The sequence below is a fragment of the Gopherus flavomarginatus genome, chromosome 11 (genome assembly GCF_025201925.1).
Source record: "Gopherus flavomarginatus isolate rGopFla2 chromosome 11, rGopFla2.mat.asm, whole genome shotgun sequence".
Taxonomy (NCBI): Eukaryota; Metazoa; Chordata; order Testudines; family Testudinidae; genus Gopherus; species Gopherus flavomarginatus.
In genome coordinates this window covers 19859030-19873991 of record NC_066627.1, presented here as the reverse complement: position 1 = coordinate 19873991, position 14962 = coordinate 19859030, and the positions used below count along the sequence as shown (strand labels likewise).

Here is a 14962-nt window from a genome sequence, read left to right as displayed (position 1 = left end):
AACAATTCTAGAGAGAAAAGATGGGGGGAGATTTTCCAGGCTCAGATGGCAGCCGGGTGCCCAGCTCACCCGGACAGTCTAAAGAGACGGGGGTTGTTATCTCAATGTGTAACAGCTATAAACCCAGGGGAGCTGGTGCCCAGCCCAGGCCTAGGGGTGGGCCAAACCCCCAGTTCTGAGCCTAGGAGCTGGGTGGAGGCAGGCAGAATCCAGGCTCTTTGTAGGTCGCCAGGCAGAAAGCTCCGTGAAGGTGAAGTTCAAGGTGAGGGAAGGTGCCTGTCCCTGTGGGGTGAGAAATATCCCATGGCTGGTGCCAGGATCCCCACAGCCCGTCTTGCAAACCCCAGAGACTCCCCGTCCCCATGACACTGAAAAGAAATACAAACCCATTCAGCCAGGAAACCCAGAGCATGGCCCCCAAATGCCCTTAACTCTGCCTGGGGCCGGCACAGGCTCTTACCATTCAGACAGAGGTGCCCAACTCCCACTTCCAGCTCTGACTTCCCACGTTCAGGCGACCCTGGCATTACCCAAACCCAGCTCAGCTGCTGCAGAGCCTTATGATCTCCCTGTCAGGGTCCCTACAGCACCTCCATTTCTGCCCCAGGCCCTGTGTGACAGTTGCAGTCTATGCAGTTTTATAAAAACTTGATAGAGTGGATATAATGTAACTGGAATATGCTTCATGCAGAAGATCTCTTGTAAGGTATCAGTACAAAACTTATAATCTACTGAGTGTGTTCGTTCTATTTGTATAAATGTACCACTTTTGCATCTGAAACATAACTCTGAGGACCTATTGTAATTATGCAAAATGTGGGCTGTTAATGGTGGTTTGAAATCTTGATGGTTCCCATTAACCAAGACAATTGTCTGCAGATGGATGTGTTTTACCTGTAAGTCTTCCTGTATAGGTGTGTGCTGGCAAGTGGGCAATGAAGTCTTGTGGTGACATGTGATCATATCACCTGAACTGGAATCCATCTTTAACTTTTCCACTGAGAAGGAGGGGGTGGGAATTTAGAGAAGGACAAAAGGATTCTCGCCTTATGCAAAAGATATATAAAGGAGTGAAATAGAACAAAGGGAGAGAGGAACTATTGTGAAGAATCTCCTAGCTACCACCTGAGCTGGAACAAGAGCTGTACCAGGGGAAAGAATTGTGCCCAGGCCTGGAAGGTGTCCAGTCTGAGGGAAAAACTTGCTGAAGCATCTCTGAGGGTGAGATTATCTGTATTCAGTTTGATTAGTCATAAATTTACGCATTTTATTTTATTTTGCTTGGTGACTTACTTTGTTCTGTCCTTTACTACTTGGAACCACTTCAATCCTACTTTCTGTATTTAATAAAATCACTTATTACTTATTAATTAACTGAGAGTGTGTATTAATACCTGGGATGGGGGGGATCAAACAGCTCTGCCTATCTATAAGTGTTATAGAGGTCAAACAATTTATGACTTTACCCTGCATAAGCTTTATACAGGGTAAAATGGGTTTATTTGAGTTTAGACCCGATTGGGAGTTGGGCATCTAAGTGCTAAAGACAAGCACACTTCTGTGAGCTGCTTTCAGGTAAACCTGCAGCTTTGGGGCAAGTAATTCAGACCCTGGGTCTGTGTTGGAGAAGACGGGAGTGTTTGGCTCAATAAGACAGGGTGATGTATCCTGCAGCTGGAAGGGAAGGCAGGGGTAAAAGCAGTCTTGGCACATCTGGTGGCAGCTCCCAAGGGGGCTTCTGTGATCCAACCCATCACACCCTGTGTGACAGGCTGGGTCTCTGAGACCCCCTGGGGACTGTCACTGATGTGCTGAAACTACCTCTGAGCCTGTTTTCCCTGCTAGCTTGGGACTTCAGAACCCTGCCTTGTTGAGTCAGACACGCCACCCGGCTGCAACACAGACCCAGATCTGAACCACGTCCCCCAAAGCTGCAGGCTTTAACTGAAAATGACTTAGCAGGTACTCCTGTCTCCAGTGCCCAGATACCCAATTCAAGCCTAAACCCCAAATAAATCTGTTTTACTTTGTATAAAGCTTACACAGGGTAAACTCATAAGTTGTCTGCCCTCTATAATACTGATAGAGAGGTATGCACAACTGTTTGCTCCCCCAAGTATTAATCACTTACTCTGGGTTAATTAATAAACAAAAGTGATTTTATTAAGCATAAAAAGTAGGATTTAAGTGGTTCCAAGTAATAACAGACAGAACAAAGTCAGTTACCAAGCAAAATAAAACAAAACACGCAAGTCTAAGCCTAATACATTAAGAAACTGATTACAGGTAAATCTCACCCTCAGAGATGTTCCAATAAGCTTCTTTCACAGACTAGACTCCTTCTTAGTCTGGGCCCAATCCTTCCGCCTGGTACAGACCTTGTTGGTTCCAGCTCAGGTGGTAACTTGGGGATTTCTCATGACTGGACTCTCCTTTGTTCTCTTCCACCCCGTTATATGGCTTTGGCACAAGGCAGGAATCTTGTCTCTCTGGGTCCCCACCCCTCCTTCTAAACGGAAAAACAGCAGGTTTAAGATGGATTCCAGCACCAGGTGACATAATCACATGTCCTGTGATACCCCCAAGCCTCCATTCTTCCCAGCCTGACTCACAGGAAGGCTTGCAAGTAAACAGAGCCATCTACAGTCAATTGTCCTGGTTAATGGGAGCCATCAAGATTCCGAACCACCTTAATCGGCCCACGCTTTTCAGAATTACAGTAGGACCTCAGCTATATTTCATATTTCTAGTTTCAGATACAAGAATGATACATTTGTACAAATAGGATGAACACACTCAGTAGTTTATAAGCTTTGTAATGATATCTTACAAGAGACTTTTTGCATGAAGCATAATCCAGTTGCATTATATTTGCGCTCATTAGCATATTTTCATAAAATCATATGGAGTGCAAAGTCACACCCTGCACCTCCGGTGGGTGCCCAGGCTCTCAGCCCCACATCCAGCCCCTGGAGGAGGCTCCAAGTCGCTGTCATGATGCCAGATCCAGTGGCTGTGCTCTGAGCTCTGGCTGTCTCCTTATGGCTTGTATCTCAGGGGTTCGAGCACTCGCCCCGGTTCAGCTCATCGCTGTGCTGGCTGGGGAGAAAGGCCAGGAGCGCGGGCCTCTCATCTGGCTGCAGGACCCGAACCCAGAGCTCTGGGCTAACTCAGGGAGGCTCCAGCTGGAGCTATTTCACTCTGGATCAATAACTCACTAGTCAGAGGACGGGTTCCTGCACTCCGGCCCCCAACAAGCTCTGAGGCACCAGACTCCGGTGTCACTCGCTCACTCTCTGGCCCAATGGTTCCTCTTAGCCATTCCATACAGCAGCTTCCGGGGCGACACCCTCAGCTCAGAGTTGACACACTCTCCTGCACTGCAGCTCCCGAGGGACACCCGCAGCTCATTCCCCCACTGCTTTCCCCAGGGCCTTTCTGTCTCCCCACTCTGGATTTGTCAGCTCAGACTTCCTCCTCCCAGGCAGGTAGTAACCACAGACTCCACTCCATAGCCCCAAACATGCCTCCCTTGGCCCCAGGAATGACTGCAGAACACTTTCCTGCAGCCCCTGTCTGCTTGTACCTCCTGGGCTTTCCATGAGCTTTCCACGGGCTGTTCCCAGTCAGCTGAGTTGTGAGAGCGAGGAGTTGCTCTGAGTGTTACCAATGCTGCCTGAGTTTGCAGAGAGCCTGAGCCCATTGCTCCAAGAGGTGGGTCATGAGTCCCAAAAGGATGGTGAGTCTTACTGGAGGTAGGAAGGGGGGAGGGAAGGGAGCACGTATCAATGAGTCTGAAATGAAATGTGCCAGAAATAGTAACAAATAAATAAATAAAATACAAATCTATCTTATCCCCCAGGGTTTTGTGTCTGATAAATGACAGCCAATGGGTGATGAGGTCAGGGCGGCCTGGGGATCGACACTGTGATTTTTAGCATCATCAAACAGATTTTGGATGGAAACTTGCTGCTCACAGAGCGCTGGGCTTCAGGATGTCCTGGGGTTCACGTGACAGAGGTTGTGCGTGTTGGACCCTCCTTGGGGAAGGCAGCGCTGCTGGGATGAACAGCAGGCCTGACAGTGAAATGGCCGCAGAGGGCAGCAAAGGGTCAGGAAGGAGCGAGGGGCAGTTTGGAGACACCTCTAGCCCCAATTCAGTGTGTGTATGTGGGGCAGTTTGCAGACACGCCCTAGCATAGCGGTTCTCATCCAGGGGTATATCTACCACTGGGGATATACAGGGATCTTCCAGGGGTTACCTCAACTCATCTAAAGATTTGCCTAATTTTACAACAGGTGACATAAAGAGCACCACTGAAGTCAGTACAAACGAACATTTCATACAGCCAATGCTTTGTTTATACTGCTGTATACACTGCACACTTTACGTTTACATTTTTATGTCTGATTTTGCAAGCAAGTGGTTTTTAAGTGAGGTGAAATTTGAGAGTACACCAGACTCACCAGACTCCTGAAAGGGGGTACAGCAGTCTGGAAAGGCTGAGTGCCTCTGTGCTGGCACATGGCAGATTGTGTGGAGCAAAGTGTTTGCAGATGGTCCCTGGATCCCAGCGGGTGGGTGGAACTTTGCAAAGGGCCCCCAGTTTGCAGTAGCTGAGGGTGGGGAGTTTGCAGACGCTCCCTGGCGGAGGGGCGGAGCTAGTTTCCCTTCCAGCTGATTCGAGGCTTCGCTTCATCGGGAACAAGGGGGAATGTACTGAGAGTGTGGATCGGCCCCCCAGAGCCTGGTCCCCTGGGGTCCATGGTCCCCTCCGTCTTCTCTGGGTTCAGGGGCCTCTTCCATCCTCTGTGGGTCCTGCCCCGCCCCGTGTCCAGGGGTCCCCACCCACACTCCCCTGTCTGGGCCCATCCCCCTGATTTGGGGCTTCACCCCTACAGTGTCTCCCCTCTCTGGATGTGAGTTTTCCAGCTGGCCCAGCAGCGGCGAGATGACATGGGGCCCTGAGAGCGGCATCTGGAGCAATGTTCCCTCTAATTTTTTACCTGCATGTGTGGAATGAATTTTGTTATGTGCAGCAATATGGAGGTGATGTGGGGTGGGGCCCAGGGGTTTGGGGTGTGGGAGGGGGCTCAGAGCTAGGGCAGAAGGTTGTGGTGTGGGCTCTGGCTGGGGGTGCAGGCTCTGGGGAGGAACTCCAAATCCCCCTGGAGACCCCTCTCCCCCTGGGAATGGGGGCAGCCACCTGAGAACCTGCCCCATTGACCCCCCCCACCCCAGGGACTCCCAGCCCCATGAGACCCCTCCAGCTCCCCTCACATATTTCCTTGGGAGGATGACAGACAGGGACCCCTGCCCTTCTCCCCTATCTCTCACTGTGACCCCCAACCCCCACCTGTCACCTCTTTCCCAGCCCCTGGAGACAATAACCTGCCCACTGCTGTGGGCACCTTTCTGGGAGCTCCCTCCTGCCCCCCTATGTGCCCTCCCTGCCCTCCAGCTGCAGGGCACCCCCCAGGGCTGAGCGCAGCACAGGTCTACACAGAGGTATCCCCTCCCAGATCCTGCCTGCCATGCCCTGCTCACACCCCCAGGGACATTGGCTCCTTTTTAGCCCAGTCCTACTCTGAGCCGCCCCCGCCAAGCCCCCATCAGCTGCCCCCCAGCTCCTAGCCCCTCTCTAAGCACCTCCCTTGGTCCCCTGTCAGCTGCCCCCAGAGCCCCCTGCCCTTCTCTGAGTTTCTACCCCCCCCGCCCCGGAAGTTCAGGAACAGCCTCCTCAAGTGAGCCGAGGGGCAGAGAATCCTTCCCGGGGGCTTGCTGGGGGGGGACCTGCCCCCATGCTTGAGGCTCACAGACCCCCACATGTGGGGTGAGGAAGAGATTTTTCCCAGCATCAGATTGGCAGAGACTCGGGGAGGTTCATCCCCCTTGGCAGCCGGGGCATTTGCTGGTTTGAACTGGAGTAACTAGTGGGGCTCTGGGACCTGACGTCTGTAACTCTGCATTTGGGGGTGACGGTGACTCAGCTCCAGGGGTTGGAGCTGTCATGGGGGGGGGGCAGGGGCTGTGGTCAGATGAGATGATCAGGATGGTTCCTTCTGGCCTCAAAGTCTCTGAATTTATCTTCCCCGGCCCCATTTCCTTCTGAGAGCCCCCCCAGCCCTCTCTGAGCCCCTGGGATGCCCTGCTGCTGCCCCCGGTATCTGGCCTGGGTGGTCATTCTGGTGGTCATTCGGCTATGGAAAATGGCTCATAGAGATGCCAAAATCTTGGTGCCCCCCAGGTCGGCCTGGAGCTGCTGGACATGCTGCAGGGACTTGACCATGATCTGTTAGGTGTATCCCATGCTCTGCCTGCGGGGGGTCAGGGACAGCAGGACTGAGCAACACCCCAACCCAAGCCTGCCCTACCCCTAACCAGCCCCCTCCCTCCACTGCCCCTCTGACTCCCGGGTAAGACTCAAACCGATACCCAAAGCCATAGATGTTGAAATAACAGCCCAGGGGCAAACTCTTCAACAGCAGGACCAGGGTCTCCTGGGGATGGACAGAGTCAACCCCTTGGTCCAGCCAGTCTGGTCTCCCCCCGCCGAGCTCTGTCCCCTTCCTCCTCGTTCTGCTCCATAGGCATAGCTAGCCTGGGCTGCTGCACCCCCCACCCCCCGGCTTTGCACCACAGCCAGCCTAGGCTGCCCCCACCAGCCTGAGCTGCTCCTACCCCACTCTGTCCCCTGCTTTCCCCCCCCCCACATCAGCTCTGCCCCACAGGTTCAGCCAGCCTGAGCTGCTCAATCCCCAAATCATCAGTTAACCCATAAACAAATCTAGTGTTCTCCCCTGAACCATTGTTGGTTCCCCACAAGAAACCCCTCCCCACGGTCGTGTGTGTCCTGCTACCTGGATCCAAATGCTGCCTCAGACCCACTGGGACTGGGAGTCCATCTTCTCCTGACTGATCGTGCTGGGGGCTCTGCCTGTCGCCAGCACTCAGGACCCTGAGCTACCACCGTCACCTGGGAACCCCGCCCAGTTCAAGCTTCATGGAGCGGTGAGATCCCCCCTCTCCCTTGTTTCTTTTCTACCTCAGGTGTAACTTTCTAACCCTGATTTGTTTGATCAGGTCTAGTTTTCTATATATGACTTTTGTAACCTTTAATAATGTTCGTTATGGTGGTTTAGCCTCCTTCTGCGGTTATCATTATTCAATAAATAAATTCTATGGTTAAGCTGGTTGCTTCTCTCTCGCTCTCTCTCTGAACTTTACTGTTTTGTGTTTTTAGCTTCCCCCATTCACTTGGCAGCAACGCCTCTTGTACCTAAGCTAAAGATCCCTGCAGCACCCAAAATACTGTGGGGTTTGCTCATCAAAGCGGTTACTGCCAGTACAATTGTGATGTGAGAGTGGGGACAGGGACGTGCTGAACCTGTGATATACGAGGGTGGCAACCTGAATGTGCTGCTCGACCCAGCCTGCTCAGGCTTACTCTAGTCCACTGCTGTACTTGTGGCACGTAAGGGGGGGCAGCTTGACCCGGTCCACTCAGACTTGCTCTTTTGATGTGTGTGTGCATCTTCATGCAGTTCTGGGCACTTGCAGCAGGGAGAAGTAGGGCTCCGTATGAAAACACAAGTGACACTACAGAGCCCCGCTCCCCCCAGAAACGTAACCCTAATAACTGAGCATACCCCAAAGTAACAGGCAAAACTGGTAACACTGGGATTTAGGCACCTCTCTGGAGTCCAGTGCCAGGCAGGGCAGGAGGGGGTAGATCCATATGATTTCTCACCCCCCTGGCTGTGGGAGACCTGAGTCCATCCCCTTCTGCCTGCCGGGAAGACAGGATTTGACCTGGGCTCCCCTGTGCAGGAGAGTGCGCTGACTGCACTGCAGAGGTTGCCCCGGGAGTTGCCATGAGGAACGGGTAAGGGGAGCTGTTGGGCCAGAGAGCAAGTGAGTGACTCAAGCCTGGTGCCTGCAAAGCTCCCCGGGGGACAAAGAGCAGGACCCCCGGCTAGTGAGTTACTGATCCAGAAGAACAGCTCCGGCTGGAGCCTCCCCTGGAGCTCTGGGTTTGGGTGCTGCAGCCCAGTGACAGGCCCACGCTCCTGGCCTCTTTCCGCATCCAGCAGGGTGAGGAGCTGAACCGGGGTGACTGCTCAAAGCCCTGGGGTAAAAGCCATAAGGAGCCAGCTGGAGCTCAGAGCAAGCCATTGGATCCGGCCTTGCGACAGCTGCTTGGAGCCTCCCATGGGGCCGAGAACCTGGGCACCCGCTGGAGGTGTAGGGCCTGGGGTCACAGGCAGGGCTGTAGGGACCCTGGCAGCGAACAGTTAGGTGCAGCAGGAGCTCACCAGGCTTGGCAGCTGCTGAGCAGGGTTGGGGAACGCTGTGGAAGTCCAACCGTTGAACAGCAGAACTGGAAGTGGGAGTTGGGCACCTCTGTCTGAATGGTAAGATCCTTTGCCACCTGCCCTGGGCCAATGCCCCATGTCTGCCCCCTGCACGCCACGTGCTCCCCGCTCTTCAGGGCTCCTCCCGGCCCCTGCTAGCCAGCCCAGTGTCTGGGTCCAGCTGCTCTGCCCCACCAGAAAGCCAGAGCTGGGAACGCTAATGCACCTGCTCAGGGCAGGCGGTCCCTGACCCTTGCTGGGAACCCAGTGCCCTGGGCAGCCATGGGGAGCTCGGAGCCCCGGGACCCCAGCCAAAGCCAGGCAGACAGACAAACCCGCGGAATTGCTTTATTCCAGTGAGGGGCTGGCAGAGACAGTCTCCGCCCACAGCAGCAAGGGCCTGTCTGCCCAATGACCTTCCTCCGCTGTAAATGACAGGGTCAATTTAAACTGTTTTCTTTAAACATATGCAACCACCTGGCTGCTCTTAATTTAGCGGGGCTGGAGGCCCAGGGTAGCTCAGGGGGGAAGTATGAGGATTGGGGGGGTGGGAGGGGCTCAGCTGGGCAGGAGGCCCTGGGTAGCTTGCGGGGGGGGGGGCGGGTACAGGGATCCGGCGGGGCTCAGAGCCTGAAGACAGCAGGGCCAACGCTGCAGCCCAGCAGGGTGTTGGCAGCTTCCAGACATTCGCTCAGCTGGGGCCCTGCAACGAGAAGAGGGTCGGGGGAGACATCAGCCTGGGGAACGAGGGGATGCGGGGGAGGAGACACCAATCAGGGAATGAGGGACAAAGGGCAGAGAGCTCACAGCCCGGGGCACTGATGCTGGGGAAATGGGGGGGGACGGGGAGCAGGGAGCTGGGAACCTGTCTGTCCTGGGACTGAAGGCCTCTGGGGGTCTGGCTGGGTGCCAGAGACTGCTACGATGCTGGGGGGCAGGATCCCAGGGCTGTGGTTGGCTGGACTGTGGGGTCGTATAGGGTGGGGTTGGTGCTGTGGGCTTGTGGGATCTTGCGGGGGGGCAGGCTGGGCTGTGGGACAGTCTACAGAGGGTCCCTGGGGGGTGGGGAGGCTATGAGGCAGGGGCTCTCTGGTAGAGGGCCTGGGCCCTGCCCCTGACCCCCCAACTCCTATCTCACCTGCTTGGTCCCGCACCCAGCCCACAGCCTTGGCCTCCAGCAGCTCCCACTCGTCGCGCTGCCCTGCGGCCCGGCTGTGCAGCCAGACCACGGCCAGCACCGTGGCCCAGACACTGGGGGCCACATCCTGTGGGGGGGGAGAGAGAGCCTGAAACAGCACCAGGCCCGTCCCCCCAAGCACTGCCCCTGCCCCGGGAATCCCCCTGAACCCCTCCCAGTGCTGCTCCCATCCCCCTGCCCAAGGGACCCCTCTGCCCTCCCAGCACTGCCCCCATTCCCCTGCCCGGGGGACCCCCCAATCCAGCACTCCTTCTCCTTCCCCAAACTCAGAGGATTCCCAGCCCCCCCTGCTCTAGCACCATGGACCCCCTACCCAGATGCCCAGTGGGATGCCCAGGGGTAGGGAGACAGCCTCACAGAGGACCCAGCCTAGGCCTCCTCATGTCCCCTCTCAGCCCTTGGCCCCCTCGATCCAATGCTCCGATTCCCTGCAAGGGGGTTCCAGCTCCCTGCTGTGGGCCCATCTCCCCCACTGGGTTCCAGATTCAGGGGTCATTTGATCCAGTCGCCCTCAGACCCGGCCCCTCAGCCTGAGTCACGCCCAGTCTCATCTAGGAGCAGAGAAAAGGCCCAACTCATGGCACCTATCCTCCATCTCTCCCCTCTCCTCTGCCTCCTGCACTCACCTTACTGGGCATCCTCCCCTTGGTGTCGGTCTCACTCACCCCCAGCACAGCGGTGAGCTGGGGGTCCAGGTCCCACGAGCCGTCCGCATTCTGCAGAGACACCAGCCTCAGCAGGGGAGACTCTTCCGGTGCCCGCTCTAGGGAGAGACGTGGTGAGATGGCTCTTGCACAAGGTTATGGGTACAGAACAGCAACGTGGCCTATCCAGGCTGGGAGACAGTCAACAACCTTAACTGTGACCCTCTGTGCATCTGTAACTCTGCCCCTCCATGGGCTTCCTTTATCTGCTCCTCTGCACCCTTAACCCCTCCGTGGGCACCCTCAACTCTGCTCCTTCCTGCACCCATGGGATGACAACTAATTTGCAGCTGGAGTTGGGAACCAAAGTCCCTTAGGCCCCATGAATATCTCAGCCCCAGTCATTAATCTCATAACTCAAGGGTGTTTCTCAAACACAATCTGATCCCGGGACCATCCTGCACTACAACCTGCGATACAGACATAATCCGGGGAAACACAGAAGCATCGAAGGGTATAGTGGAGACGAGATGTTACACAGTCTATATGATATTATAGCTATGCCTGGGACAGGATTATGAGGCAGAGTTAAGGTTACCTGGGCTACAGCAAGGTTGTATTTCCACACTCTTCAAATTCAGGTTTAAGGGGAGCCTTAACTTTAACATTTCTGCCTTTCGTGGGCTTCTTTGTTAAGAAAACAGACCAGGCCAACCATGATCTGTGCCCCTGAACTCATCTGTACGAACACCCGAGGCTGGACCCAGCTTCATAAGGTATTTTTGTCTGGGAATTTAGCTGAGCTCATTTCAGAGAAAACTGCCCAGCGACATTTCTGTTATTAAAAAGTGACTGATTACCCTCTCCGCTGCCCAGCTGGGCCCTCCCCACACTTAGCTCATTGATACAAACTCACCCCCCAAATTCCAGCTTCACAGAGTTTATTGCCTGGGAGTTTTCCTTATTTTTTCCATTTTCTTGCAAGCTCATTTACGTCCCGACACTTAAAAAACAACCAGCTGCGGATTCCCCCTCTCCCAGTGTCACACTGCTGTTTTGCCCAGGAAGTTCCTTCACTTTCTGTGTAGCTGTTAAACACTTGCCCAGCTCTGGGACTGTCAGGGCACGTCTGTCTCTGACCCGATGAAGCGTCATCCTGGTGTTTCCCCCCATCTCTGAGTCCAGACTCCCAGCCCCTGGCCCCTCCCTTTCTGGGACGCGGTCTCCGGAGGGGCGCTGTGTGTGCAGGACTTTCTGCCCTCGTGTCAGGGGCTCCCCCAGCTGCACTTCGGGATGGCGAGGGAGCCAGGAGGAGTGGTGCCGGGGGAGGAGAGAGCCCGTACTGGCCATGGGGAGCTCCGGTGGGGATGGGGGACAAGCAGCAGTTCTCACCTGGCACATCTAAGCGGTCGTCAAAGTCGCAGTCCTCGGCGCAATCCGCAGACGCAAAGCAGAGATATTTGTCCCAGTCCGTGCGTACAGAGGCAGAACAGCACATGGCCATGGGGGGGCGGAAGTTCATGTTGAAACTCTGCATCTTCCATACGTGGGTTGCGGCCCCGAAGACTGGGCGGGGGAGACAGACAGACAGAGAGGGACAGAGACACAAGGACAAGCTAAGAGAGGGACGGGAAATGCCCCCCCCCCCCCGCCCACAGTACCCAGAGCCAACGAACCGATGGGACCCTGCTCCCATGCCCCCCCAGTTGGGACCCCCCTAGACCCAGCCCCATCCTTCTCTCCCCGCAGCTCCCTCAGAGTCAGGATCTCGCCCCAGCCTCTTCCTTCGAAGCTGGGATCCCCTGGATCCAGCCCCTCCCCTGCAGCTTTACTCCAGCTTAGACCCCTCATCAAGCCCCCGGGGGTGCACGGGCAGGTGCTGCACCCCAGAGATGAGGGCAGGATGCTGGGGAAGGGGGGCGAGAAGCCCCCGCTAGCCAGGCCTGCTCATAACAGCGATGCGCTCGCCCCTCTGGTCCCCGCCTGTCTGTGTCTCTCTGTCTGGGTCCGACTGTCAGATCTCGGTCTCTGGGTCTCTGATTCTGGGTCCATCTGTCCGTCTGTCCCACAGACCCCACTCTCTTGGCTGGGATGGGCCAGGCCCCACGGGCCCGTCCAACCCAGCTAGTGCCCACTGCTCTCCCCCTGCCCTGGGGATGGGGGCACTGAGATCACCCTGGGGGGCAAGGAGGAGGCAGCACAGCCCCATGGGAGCTGGGGCAGGGAGAAGAGCAAAGGGACATTAGCCCATAGCCATGATGCCCTCCCTCCAATGCTTCTGGGTCCCTCCTCTCACACTGGAATCCCCCTGTTCTGGGACCCTTCCCACAATTCCCTCTCCCTTCCCTCCCCCTGGCTCCAGGTTCCCTCCACAGTGCCAGGTTGGGTCCCCCTCCCATCTGAGCCCCCCATGATGCTGATCACCCCCCCCAGTGCCGGGATCCCCGACCCCTCCAGGATACCTGTCAGCGGGATGTCCCGTCTCACCAGCGGCCCATGCACCGGCTGCCCCCGCTCTGTGTCCACCCCCACGTAGGCTGTGAGGGAGCAGATGACCCCCGAGTTCAGGCTGGTCTCCAGCACCCGGCGCCGGGCCCCCTCCGACCCGGTGTCCATGGCTCCCTCCAGCTCCAGCAGCAGCGACTTGGCTGCCAGGCGGTGAACGGGCAGCCTGTGCCAGGGACAGAGAGTCAGGGGGATGAGCCCCGGATGCCTGGGTTCCAGCCACTGTGGGGAGGGGAGTAGTGGCTAGTGGGATAGTGTATTGGGGGAGTGGGGAGCCAAGACTCTTGGGTTCTATCGTGGCTCTGGGAGGGGAGTGGGGTCTAGTGGTCATGAGGGGGGGGCGCTGGGTGCCAGGACTTCTGGGTTCTAGCCCCAGCTCTGGGAAGGTAGTGGGGTATAGTGGTTACAGCAGGGAAGCTGGGAGCCAGGACTTCTGCTTCCCTCAGTGAACTGAGGTAGGTCCCCTCCCATTCCTGTCCTGTTGGGGGTGGGGATGGGGGCACAGGACCTAGATACCTGGGGGTACTGGGAGCCAAAGGAGCATTGCTGTCACCTGTCTCCATCCTGTGGCTGCAGGGGGAACTGCAGCGTCTCCTTGTAAGTCTGGTCCTGGATGCAGTACTGCAGGGTGATGCCCCCCATGGCAGTGTCTGGGAGCTGCAGGCAGAGAAAGAGGATCAGAGGTGGAGTGCGAGCGGGGAGAAGATGCCTGGGGACCCCCCCAGACCCAGGTTACAGAACAAAGGGGGTAAATACGCCCAATTCACAGCAGTTAGGGGGCTGCCTAGTCAGCCCAACGGCCATCAGTAGGGTCAGGAGATAACAACCCCCTTTGAGATCGATAGGGCTGGGGTAGCACAGAGACCTCCAGCCCAGTGGTCACTGGTAGGAAACAGAGTTATCGATCCCCATGGAGGTCTCATCTACACCACAATGCTTCAGTAGAACTACATCGCTCAGAGGTGTGAAAAATCCACACCCCTGAGCTCCAGCTCCCTGAGCGATGTAGTTACACAGACCTTAGGCCCTCATGGAGACAGGGCCATGTTGGTGGGAGAGTTTCTCCCATTGGCTTAGAGCGTCTTCACCAGACGTGCTACAGTGGCGCAGCTCTGCCAAAGTAAATATATAGCGTAGACTTGCCCTGAGATCAGCGCAGCCAGGCTAGTGCAGAGACCCCCCCAGCCCAACTTCCATCATTAGGGGTCAGAGTTAACATTCCTCACTGAAATCAATGGGGCTGGGGTGGCACAGAGACCTCCAGCAAAATGTCCATCATTAGGGCTCGGAGTCAACAATCCCCACTGAGATCAATGAGGTTGGGGTAGCAAAGAGACCTGCAGCCCAATGGCCATCATCAAGAACATAAGAGCAGCCATACGGGGTGAGACCAAAGGTCCACCTAGCGCAGTATCCTGCCTTCCAACAGTTTAAACCTGCTGCCTACTAATTTCATTTGTTGACCCCTAGTTCCTGTGTTATGAGAAGGATTACATAACACTTCCCTATTCACTTTCTCCACACCATTCGTGATTTTATAGACCTCAATCATATCCCCCCCTTAGCTGTCTCTTTTCCAAGCTGAAAAGTCCCAGTTTTAGTAATCTCTCCTCATATGGCAGGTGTTCCATACCCCTCAACGTTTTTGTTGCCTTTTTCTGAAACTTCCAATTCCAATATAAGTTCTTTGAGTTGGGGTGACTAGCTCTGCAAACCGTATTCAAGATGTGGATGTACCATGGACTTATATAGAGGCAAAACGTATGATATATTCTGTCTTATTATCTATACTTTTCTTATAATTAACAACATTCTGTTTGCTTTTTTGACACCACTGCACATTGAGTGGATGATTTCAGAGAACTAGCCACAATGACTCCAAGGTCTCTTTCTTGAGTGGTTAAAGCTAATTTAGACCCCATCATTTTATATATGGGGTTGGGATTATGTTTTCCAATGTGCATTACTTTGCATTTATCAACATTGAATTTCATCTGCAATTTTTTTGCCCAGTCACCCAGGTTTGTATAATTTTTGGTGGTGCTCAGAATGGGTCCAAGCAGAGCTGTCCAGTCCATAGGACTGACCAGGGCAACTGCCCCGAGCCCTGCGCCTCAGGGGAATATGGGGTCCAGGACGGCCTGGGGATTAGCAGGGGGCCTGGTGACGGCAGCAGCAAGCGACCGGACCCAGCCCGCCCCGCTGTGCTCTGCCCCGCTGGCTCCCACATCGCTTGGGGGAGGAGGCAGAAGCCGGAAAG

The 14962-nt window shown here is 55.5% G+C and overlaps 1 protein-coding gene across 1 annotated transcript; it reads right to left on the bottom strand.

Moving 5' to 3' along the window:
- Positions 1-8689: 8689 nt before the first annotated feature.
- On the bottom strand, positions 8690-13348 carry LOC127031284 (von Willebrand factor A domain-containing protein 5A-like). The gene is made up of 6 exons (XM_050918033.1): positions 13219-13348; positions 12660-12868; positions 11590-11763; positions 10180-10316; positions 9494-9620; positions 8690-9058 (listed from the first exon to the last, which is right to left on the bottom strand). The coding sequence occupies exons 1-6, from the start codon at positions 13263-13265 to the stop codon at positions 8979-8981; spliced, it is 774 nt and encodes a 257-aa protein (XP_050773990.1). The 5' UTR covers positions 13266-13348; the 3' UTR covers positions 8690-8978.
- Positions 13349-14962: the final 1614 nt, after the last annotated feature.